General features: G+C 39.7%; 1 protein-coding gene across 2 annotated transcripts in view; it reads left to right on the top strand.

Annotated features, from left to right (window-relative positions):
- diaph3 (diaphanous related formin 3) overlaps nt 1–11,794 on the top strand; it is a 474,403-nt gene that overhangs the window by 370,048 nt on the left and 92,561 nt on the right. For both annotated transcript variants that reach the window (XM_033022314.1, XM_033022313.1), the window contains 2 exons: nt 10,564–10,659; nt 11,125–11,184. In XM_033022314.1, the coding sequence (XP_032878205.1) occupies nt 10,564–10,659; nt 11,125–11,184 (156 nt within the window). The remainder of the gene's footprint in view (nt 1–10,563; nt 10,660–11,124; nt 11,185–11,794) is intronic.

Genomic DNA, 11,794 nt, shown 5'->3' with positions numbered 1-11,794 from the left:
TAAGTCTGCTATGACCATGCTTTGTCAAATTAATTAAATATTTATGACTTACAAAGAAATAATTAACACACACCATTAGCAGTGCTGAGGCGTTTTAACTTATTGAATATTTGTTATCACAATATCTACTGGCTACATATCTTTCAACACAACCTGTTAACTGTAAAAACAAATTATGTCACCTATTTTAATAATCTCACTTACTGACCCGTTTTCAATGCTGGATGATGGAGATCATCCTGAATTTTAATTGATTTGGGCAGTGAGAAAATTAACTGCTGGTGAGAAGTTTGTGTATGAAGAAAATGATTCAAAGCAAACTGCAGAAGTGAGAAATTTAAAAAGCAATCAGAACATGCTGGAAACACTGAATAGGTCTGGTAGAATCTGCAGGGAGAATGTATCAATGTGACCGATCAGAAGCTTTTATCAAGACCATTGTCATTTGAAGGCCCAAATTGGAATTAAGCAAAATCTGTGAAGAACTACATCTACAGTGAATGAGGGTGGAGTACAAAAAACTATGTTAATTGAAAACAATAATATTAGCATACCTCAGGAGATTCTCTCATCTCCAAACCTTTCCACGTGGCCCTGTGGTGTAATGAAAGATCAGCTCCGACACTAAAAACAAGGCTTATGAAAGATCTTTAGGTCAATGCAATTTAGATTTTTTTCACAATATTAGTATGTGACATTTTAATTCACCTGCGCCATTGAAGATCTCTGAGGAGAATGCTAATCGATTGGTTTGATTTTTATCAGAGTGCAAAAACCTTATGATGCTGATAACATGAAGCAAATATATTGTAGCATAATTGGTAAATCAATTGTTGAAGTAACTCCTGAGTGGCATACTTTCCAATAACAGAATTTGCAATTAGTAATTTGGAATTATCTAATTGCACGTAATTTCAGAGGTTTATAATTGCATGACTTTAAAACATGGAATTTGCATTGTGATGTTTACTAAGTTATCCAAATCTCACATTCCCTATTGACATAAAAATATGCTATGCGACCAATCAAGTCCATGCTAGCTCTCAGCAATTTGGTCTCATTCTCCTGCTTATTTTCCCTCTCACCTATTCTATTCAGTGCCACCCGCTACACCAAGAACAACTTGCAGTGGTCAGCATGTTCTTAGGTAAAATTCCTAATCCTCCCAGGGAGAAAATGCAAACTCCAAATTCAAACCTGTCAAATGCTTGTAATAATTCTTTCCAAGCTGTATTAATATCCAAAAATTTAGTGCAACACACCTTTTTACAACTTTTTATGAGGTACATAAACTTGAACATAAAACATCCCAAGTGTCTTAGAAATTTGAGCTATTCTTAAATGTATTCACAGGTGCTTGTATGATATGACTGAAGCCTGCCTTCATTTGTTTGTGTCATTGTACTGTGCATTCACAGCTGAATCCTGCTCTGCTCCCTGCACCTCTTAATAACTGGATATTTTTCAACAACGTATTGGCTTCAAACCCTCCGATGCCCTGGGAAACTTGCAGATCCCTGTTCTTAGGCTGCAAATCCCATTTTGTGGAGTCCTCATACTTCCCAACCAATCCACTGAATCCTGTTGTCCAGTTTGTCGGATTCATTATTCCTTTAATGCAATCACATAATGTGTTATTTTACCATCTTGTACAAGAGCACTTCCATCTTCAGCTGCTTCACTTTCTATCAGGTCAGAATGCTCGTTGCTTTTATCCACATTGTCTTAATAATGTGTTGGAAGGAACTGCAGATGCTAGTTTAAACCAAAGATAGAAACAAAATGCTGGAATAACTCAGCAGGACAGGCAGCATCTCTGGAGAAAAGGAGTGGGTGGCGTTTTGGCCCGAAACGTTGCCCCCATCAGTCTGAAGAAGGGTTTTGGCCCGAAACGTTGCCTATTTCCTTCGCTCCATAGATGCTGCTGCACCCGTTGAGTTTCTCCAGCTTTTTTGTGTACCTTGAATCTGATACACATTATTCAACCTCATAATAGTTTTGGAATCTGTGAAAGAAATTGAATAAATTAATATGTATGAGATATGTGACATAGAAAAGCAACCAGATAAAATAAAAGACAGCAAAGCTGAATGACCAGTTGCTCTATATTCAAAGAAAGAAAGTCTTAACTCCTTTCAGTCTTAAGGGGATGCAGAATATTTTATTGCTGATGAACTATTTTAGAAGTCTAGTTATTGTTTAATGATGAAAATGCGGCAGATATTGTTACAGACTTGGCCAAATGATCGCATCACAGACTGTGCAGCATTCCTTTAAATAATGCTGAATTGTCAACCTGATTAGATCCCTTGATTTAGAATTTGTTTGTCAACCTTCTTACTTGAATGAGTCCTGGTTTAGAATAACTAACATTCAAAATAAATTCCATTTCTACTAGTTATCCAAGTTATCCAATGACGTAGCTAACTGTGGAATATCCATGAAGGTGAATAAGCAATAATACTAATGCATTTATATTAATGCTTACCACTTCTTCATAAGATGCATTGAGCAGTACTTTACCTATTGCATGACTTGGATAAGGTGTGACCAAAAGGATTGATGAAGGTAGAGCTGTAGACGTATATATGGATTTCAGCAATGCTTTTGGCAAAGTTCTGCATGGTAGGCTGCTCTGGTAGGTTAGATTGGAGAGCTAGTTGACTGGATAAAACATTGGCTTCATGGAAGGAAGTAGAGGGTGATGGTAGAGGTTGTTTTTTACAGACTGGAGGCCTGTAACTAGTGGTGTGCCTCAGGGTTCAGTGCTGGGTCCATTGCTGTATGTCATCTATATTAATGATTTGGATGAGAATGTACAAGGCATGGTTATTAAGTTTGCAGATGACACTAAAGTGGATGGTATTTTCAATAGCAAAGATACAGAGAAGTGTGAGGTGTTGAATTTTGGGAAGTCAAACCAGGGCAGGACCTACACAGGCAGGGCTCTGGGGAGTGTTGTAGACCATAAGGGGTGACTCTATATTCATTCTGCAAAATTGTAACTTTTTGTGCAAGGGATTATCATTTAATCTGCCTCACTCACCTGAGGGGGTTTGTAAAACAAGACATTACGTTAAACATTGTTCCTCAAGTGCTGCTGTGAAATTGGCTGATTTAATATCACCTAATCTTTTTGCCAATGAATAAATTGATCACTTTATAAATAGAGATGTATCTGCATAGTGCCTTTTGCAAACTGAGGATGGCCCAAAGTATTATGTGGCTAACTCCCATGAATTGCAATAATTATTGCTATGTAGAAGCCAAATTGGAGCAAATGTTGGTAGATTTGTGCCTTGAACAACACATTCTGGGATAGAGCGATTAAACTCAGTTTTCCATTATTCCAGATTAAGATGGATACAAAGCTGAGTTGTGGAGATGAAATGAGAACACTAAAGGGCCTGTCCCACTTGGGTGACCTAACCTGCGAGTTCTGTTGAGTTTGCCCTCGACTCGTACTCGCAGCCTGGTCGACACAAGGTCGTAGAAGGTCTTCGTAACTCTCCTTCATGCTCGAGAGTGGTCTCCGCGTACTCGAGGCCTCAGCTAGGTCGCGGCGTTTTTTTCAATATGTTAAAAAATGCCCGCGAGTAAAAAAAGGTCACCATAGAAAAAATCGATACTTTTTTACTCGTACGTTTAGTCGTAATAGGTCGTGGTTGGTCGGCATGTTAATCGAGGGTAGTCGAAGGTAGTCGTAGATAGTCTTCATCATAGTCGAAGGGAGGTCGAAGGAGATGGTGTCCAATTTTCCCGAAGTTAGTCGTAGCTAGTCGTAGCTGGTCTTCAACATAGTCGAAGGAGGTCTTCTACATAGTCGAAGGAGGTCTTCAACATGTCATTTTTTCAAACTCTTCTAAACTCGCCAATTAGGTCGCCCAAGTGGGACAGCCCCTTAAGGCTTTTAAAGTTGGTTTTATTTACCCTGTATTGGTCAAATGTTATATAAAATGAGAGTTTGTGTATTTCTAAAATATTTCACTCATGGACTAAATCAGTTGTGACGAGAATTGTCATACATTCTGCCACTCACTATTCAGCTCTTCATAGTTATCTGCACCTACACACCAAAATATGTAAATTGGAAGTCAGCCAGACATTAGATACCATATAGCTGCTGAGCTGAGCAAGATGACAGATGTAATAACAAGGAACTGCAGATGCTTGTCCATACCATGGAGAGACATAAAATGCTGGAGTAACTCAGCGGGTCAGGCAGCATTTGTGGAGAAAATGGGTAGGTGATGTTTCGGGTTGGGACCCTTCTTCAAAATGACAGATGGACTGCCGGAGGAGCCAATGCAAAGTGCATCTGCCCCCTAGCACTATGCCAGGGATTGTTGGCATAAAAGCTACAGTATAATTCATTTGAAAGTGATTGGCAAACCACAGTGAAAAGATGCATGTGATGCCAATTCAAAGGCCTTTGACTATGGCAGGCTTTTAATTGACTGTCAAGCATTCTGGAATGAGTCTTCGGATTGAAAGTCTGAGGTGTGGTAATTTCATATAGAGTTATACAGAATGGGAACAGGCTCTTCAGCCCAATTTGACCATGCTGACCAATCTGCCTGATCTGATGAAGTGTCTCAACCCAAAATGTCACCTATCCATGTTCTCCAGAGATACTACCTACCTGCTAAGTTACTCCAGCACTTTGTATCTTTTTGTGCCAAATCAAACGAGTTCAACTTACCCGCATTTGGCCCATATCTCGCTTAACCTTCCCTATCCATTTATCTATCCTAGTGTCTTTTAAATGCTGTTGTACCTGCCTCAACTAACACCTCTGGCAAATCATTCCATATATGTCATGACCACCCTCTGAGTGAAAAAGTTTCACCTCGGGTTCCTATTAAATCTTGCCTCTCTCACTTTAAACCAACGTCCTCTGGTTCTTTATTTCCCTACCTTGTGCATTCACTGTATCTATTCCACTTGTGGAATGGAAAGGTTGTTCATTTGGCCCTCCAGAAAAGATTAGTGTGGGGAGCATGGAGAGCAAGTTCAGCAATAATTGTCTAGGATGATGCAGAATAACATTTCCTACATTGTAGGCTTTGTTTTTTGTTTGAAAATTACACTATGAAACAACTTTACTGTTAAGTACATTTATACTTTTTAAAAATGTAACAATAACAATAAAAATGTAGTCAAGTTGGAAAATTCAAATCAAGAGTCCTGAATAGAATGTGAGGTGAGGAACACTGGATTTTTTTCCACTTCATTTTCTGAATGCTTAATGTTCTAATCCTTTCTTCAATTTTATTTGTTACCATGTAATATTTCCAAAATGTTATGACAGAATTTGCAGAAAATAAATAGAGGCAAAATATTATAATTGCTGGAGGTCTGAAATAAAAAGACAGAATGCCAGAAATACTCAGCAGTTTAGATTTTTTATATGAATTCTACTTTAATTTCCAATTTTCTTTGGACGGAATGTCATTGAGGGATGATGGGACTTTAGTTAACTATTGTTTCAAATTCATGGCATTTGGTTATTGCTCAAAACCCCTCAAAATTAAAATGTATGTAGGTACTGCATACTATTCACAGTAATAGTTCAAGAAAATCAGTTTCTAGTTTTTGTGCAGCTGAGTCGAGTCACTTATTTGAGATGAATCCAGACTTCTACAAATAATCTGCCCGTAGTATTATTTCAGAACAATCTTCAATTGTTTCAGAATCTCATCCCTTCACAGTTGATCCAGTTTTGTTTGCTAATTGTAACATCAAAAGTAGCAATGCACTTTGCAGCAGAGCACCCATGTGTGGTGCTTGGGGGCCATCTGCTAATTACCAAGTTCAATCAAGACACAAAGTGCAAACTTGTTCATGTTTAATTTAATCTAATTAGTTGCAGACAAGCTTTTGTTTTCTTTTTGCATTTAAATTGCAGATTCCATACCACCTACTTCCAGTTGTTTTCTCAATCATTAACATAGAATCCAATACTTTACCCCGTTTGTGAAAATGCTAATTTCTAAGACATTTAATTTGGATGATTTCATTTCCATAAACTCACTTTAAAGTTATTTCAGTGATTAAATGTAATTAAATGAGTTTGCCATGCAAATAAATCAGTTAGCGAGTATAGACTATTCACTGGCCCTTGCTCTACCTACTTTTGTCTTCTGTCTCTCAAAATAGTGATTTATAATGAGAAACAACAAGGAAGCCCTTATTATCTTTTATGTTCTTTTAAATGAAGGATTATTCATGATTTTTTTTTTCTTGCTCAACAACCCAGATTCTCAGTTAATTCCACTTTTAAACATGAACAGAACAACAGCATTTTGAAATCCTCAGAAGAAAACATTATGGCCTTAAATTTGTATAACCTAATCAAAATCCTTTGAGTTCAAATCATTCAATAACATATTTTAAAATTCTCACTTTGTTAAATCCCCCTAAGTCTGTCTGTAACTTCCTCCAGCCTTAAATTCATCAATCTCTGGCATTCCTCCATTCTAGCTTTTTACATGTACCTATGGTTAATCATCTGGAAGGCATGCTATGCAAATAACTTTAATGAGAGACAAAAATACGATTTGCTGCATGATGCACATAGCAGATCTGGTGGAGCATCTTCAGACATTCCAATGAACTGAACTACTACACCTGTTCATTTACAAAAACAACATTGTAAAGTGTATGTGATGGTAGACGCTTGGTGGTGGAACTGTATACCAAGTTCCTGTTCTGATCTGTACAAGACATTGTAATGCAATTAATATACAGCAATGTTATTATTTCAAAGCCTATTCCCAACAGAGATGCATGAGACTGCAGCTGCTGTAATATAGAGCAAAGATCAAAATGCTGGACGGACCCTGCATGTCAGGCAGCAACTATGGAGTCAAAAGTATTGTTGACATTTCTGGTTGAGTCCCTGCATCAGGACTCTGGCATTCTGCTTTTTGTTCCTATGGGATTACATAAACATATGGGACAGGGCCGGATTTAGATGAAGAGAGGCCCTAAGCTATTTCACTTGTGAGGGCCCCTCCCAATCCCCCACCGCCACGACTAGAGGCCCATGACTAACCGACAGTGACAGTGTGACACTTTTAGATCCTACTGCAGTCATTAAACAGTTGGTTTTAAAATACATATTGGATTCACCACGGTGCGGGCGATGCCTTACGTGGATCGCCGTTTGAAGCTCCGGAGTGTTGGGCCTGCTGCTTCAACATCATGGATCTGTGGTTTGCGGAGTTCCCAGCCTCGGGCCGCGCTGATTTTAATATCGTGGAGCCCTGGGATCCCTTTGCCGAGGGCCGCCAGCATGAATCTCCACCCAGCTCAGCCTGTGGACTTCGGGAGCCGGTCTCTGGTGGGAAGTGGCCGATTCGGAAGTCCAAGCCGCTGAGAATGTTCTCCCGTTCCGACGTCGGATGGTGACCCCCAAATTTCATTGTACCAATGGCCAGGAGGGGGGGTCCAAGAGGAGGGGGTCCATTGGAGACGGGAAAAGGGATCATCAATGGGGGCGAGGACTCCTTCCCATGGAAGAACGCTGTGAGGCAGAGGCGACGGAAGAAGAGCTCCAAATCGCGGCAGCGCGGAACTCATTGAGGTGAGGACGGAGGGAGACAAAGGTGAGGACCGACCATTCGGTATCTGAGAGGGGGAGGTCAGAGGGGATGGTGAACACACAGCAGGGATGGGGGTTGGGGCCGGAGGAAGGCAGGTGAGTGGACTGAGGCCAAGGCGATGTCTGGTGGAGGGGTGGTTGGTGGTCAGGGGGTAGGGGGTATGAGGACTGTAGTGTGGGTGGGGAAGAGCTGGGGTTACATGGTTTGAGGGTAATGGGGAAGACCCAGTGGAACAGCCACTGAGATTACCAGGTTTGGGGAGGGGGTTGGCACTAAGACCCAGCGCAGTCAAACCCAGGGAAACTTCAGGCCTGGTGCTGAGTACAGGCTGCAGGTAAGGCGAAGGCTGCTGGAGGGCGGTGCAGTGGCGAGGGCAAAGTGTAGGAGGTCCCGGTGGGCGGATGGTCGATGAGGCAGCGAGGTGTCATTAGAAACGGGAATAGTGCCGGAGGATTGGCGTACTGCGCATGTTGTTCCATTGTTTAAAAAGGGGTCTAAGAGTAAACCTAGCAATTATAGACCTGTTAGTTTGATGTCAGTGGTGGGCACATTAATGGAAAGGATACTTAGAGATAATATATATAAGCATCTGGATAAACAGGGTCTGATTAGGAACAGTCAACATGGATTTGTGCCTGGAAGGTCATGTTTGACTAATCATCTTGAATTTTTTGAAGCGGTTACTCGGGAAATTGATGAGGGTAAAGCAGTGGTTGTTGTATATATGGACTTCAGTAAGGCCTTTGACAAGGTTCCTCACGGAAGGTTGGTTAAGAAGGTTCAATTGTTGGGTATTAATGGTGGAGTAGCAAGATGGATTCAACAGTGGCTGAATGGGAGATGCCAGAGAGTAATGGTGGATGGTTGTTTGTCAGGTTGGAGGCCAGTGACTAGTGGGGTGCCACAGGGATCTGTGTTGGGTCCACTGTTGTTTGTCATGTACATCAATGATCTGGATGATGGTGTGGTAAATTGGATTAGTAAGTATGCAGATGATACTAAGATAGGTGGGGTTGTGGATAATGATGTAGATTTTCAAAGTCTACAGAGAGATTTATGCCAGTTGGAAGAGTGGGCTGAAAGATGGCAGATGGAGTTTAATGCTGATAAGTGTGAGGTGCTACATCTTGGCAGGACAAATCAAAATAGGACGTACATGGTAAATGGTAGGGAATTGAAGAATGCAGGTGAACAGAGGGATCTGGGAATAACTGTACACAGTTCCCTAAAAGTGGAATCTCATGTAGATAGGGTGGTAAAGAAAGCTTTTGGTGCGCTGGCCTTTATAAATCAGAGCATTGAGTATAAAAGTTGGGATGTAATGTTAAAATTGTACAAGACATTGGTGAGGCCAATTCTGGAGTATGGTGTACAATTTTGGTCGCCTAATTATAGGAAGGAAGTCAACAAAATAGAGAGAGTACAGAGGAGATTTACTAGAATGTTGCCTGGGTTTCAGCAACTAAGTTACAGAGAAAGGTTGAACAAGTTAGGGCTTTATTCTTTGGAGCGCAGAAGGTTAAGGGGGACTTGATAGAGGTCTTTAAAATGATGAGAGGGATAGACAAGGTTGATGTGGATAAGCTTTTCCCACTGAGAGTAGGGAAGATTCAAACAAGGGGACATGACTTTAGAATTAAGGGACAGAAGTTTAGGGGTAACATGAGGGGGAACTTCTTTACTCGGAGAGTGGTGGCTGTGTGGAATGAGCTTCCAGTGAAGGTGGTGGAGGCAGGTTCGTTTTTATCATTTAAAAATAAATTGGATAGTTATATGGACGGGAAAGGAATGGAGGGTTATGGTCTGAGCGCAGGTATATGGGACTAGGGGAGAATACGTGTTCGGCACAGACTAGAAGGGTCGAGATGGCCTGTTTCCGTGCTGTAAATTGTTATATGGTTATATGGTGAGTAGGCCCCCCTAGATCTCAAGGCCCTAAGCTTAAGGTTGTCTAGCTATACGTAAATCCGGCCCTGATATGGGATCACTTTAATCCCATATGTATATTCCAATCGTTATTTTTGGAGTCCTGTCTCTTCCTTGGGCTAGAAAACCTTGCTCATTATATCAATACTAAGTTCCTGTTCTGTTCTTTTTATGGTGATCATGGACCAGGGCAATGTATGGTATCATGTTATGCTTTATAAAGGAAATGTCTGCATCTCATTTTATTTTCAAATGGCTTTGGACAGTTTATTCAGGTAGGATTGGCTAACGTGAAATTCAAAGAATATTTAGATAATTTGTCTGCTTGAAATGACGGATGAATTCATGAGTCAGTGATTCTATTTAAAATGAAGTACAGTTAATAAAGGTCAACAATGTTCTCAACCTTTCACAGGTGATTCTTTTAGATAAAGCATTTGTTCCCTGGTAAAAGGTTGTCTGTCTGTAAAACAGAATGCCAATACTGGAAGTATTAGCTTTTGAGATATATTAAAGAATGATTGATTGTATTAATGCCAGCCTCATCATCTCCATGAGCTCGGTGAAGTGGAGAGAGAGCAGGACAAGAATATGACATAAATAGTAGATTGCATTGACCTTTATTTCTGATCGTGAGAATCAGTCCTTTCATTTTCCATGACAATTTTTCAATCAACACCTCATTCTAGTAGCTGCAGACCTCTTTAATATGCAAAAAGTAGCAGCCACTGCTAGTTGTTATGCATCTCATTCTGTGACAAAATTTGTTCAATGTAGCCGTTGATCTGCCCAACTGAATGCAATAATTACAGCTGAATCAGTCCAATTTTGTTCATTATTTATTGGTTATGAGAAAACCTATAACATGCCTGATATTTGTAAAAAAGATAGCTGATTTATGATCAAGGTAAAGGCTTGCCTAGTTCTGATATTGGTGGTTTAGTAATGACACCATGGTCTTACCTTGTTGCCTTTGACATTGCTATGGTAACCCTCTGGACTGATATACCCCTTGAATCCTTTCCCACAGAGGGCGATGAGACAGGAGTGATGGATAGCCTGCTGGAGGCGCTACAGTCGGGTGCTGCTTTCAGAGACCGAAGGAAGCGGATACCAAGGCCTAAAGGTAAGAGCTGTATCTTTTTAAATCTTATTTCCAAAGGAGCTTAGACACCAACTTTCCTTGAAAATAGATTAAAATAGAGAGGCACAGTGCTGTAAGGCACAAAACCTTGTAATGCCAGCAGCTTCCATAATTATTACGTCTGATCACTCATGTCAGGAAGATGGTAATTTTACTAGGCTGTTGTCAGTACTTGTTTGCAAATCAATGCTGCGAGGTAAACTTAATGTGCTCATTGTGAAAGGCTTCATGCTTTGAAGTATGTGTAGCACTGTTGCTTTACTATAACTCTCAAAATGCAGGAAGTTACCCAATGAGTAAGATATTAAATATATTTACAAGCAATTTGTAAGTACCAGAGAGAAATCCAAAAAAATTCATGTGTTTCCACATTTTGGTGGCACAAGGACACATGTTGAGTTATTAAATCCTATCTCAATTTACTTTCTTATGTTGTGGCTTTTACAGATACCCGGCAGAGTACTAGTCCAAATTCACATTATGCTGTTTTGAAGACATGGAACCAAGGTAAATTAAAAAATATGTACTTCTTTCTTTGCTTTGAGCTAACTTTTGATTATTTGCTGGAATTAGGTAATTTCTTTCTTATATGTCCAAATCAACAATTGAAAATGCCCAATTTTTTATTTTATTGTCTGCATAACTTTCTTCACTCCAGCATATCTTTTACATTCACAAAAGCAAATTAAAGTATGATCAAGTGAATGCTTTATTCTGGTACACAAAGGAAAATGTTGAAGTGTCCTAAAGTGAGATATAATTAAGGAGAGCTTTTAAATTTTATTTTTTCTAGTTAACTGAATGTTTAGTTTAGATTACAGATATAGCCCTCTGAGCCCATGCTGACCATCGACCACCCGTACACATGTTCTATGTTATATCACTTTTTCTGATTATTATCAATGGTCGGCAGAAAGTGATGCTTTTAGTTATTTAAAAAAACTTTGGGGAAATGCAAAAAAAAAATCACTTCTATAACTGCTAATGATAATAATGACCTTATTATTAATAATGTTATTCTTTGCCATCTGCATTTTTATTATTTCATGGATTTTCTTCTGTAAGTTACCTAAGGTCACTAATCAGCATATTCTGTGTCCAGAATGATCTTTGCACA

Source organism: Amblyraja radiata, chromosome 6 (genome assembly GCF_010909765.2).
Source record: "Amblyraja radiata isolate CabotCenter1 chromosome 6, sAmbRad1.1.pri, whole genome shotgun sequence".
NCBI lineage: Eukaryota > Metazoa > Chordata > Chondrichthyes > Rajiformes > Rajidae > Amblyraja > Amblyraja radiata.
Note: the sequence above shows the minus strand (reverse complement) of the source record. Positions and strands in the feature narration are given on the sequence as shown.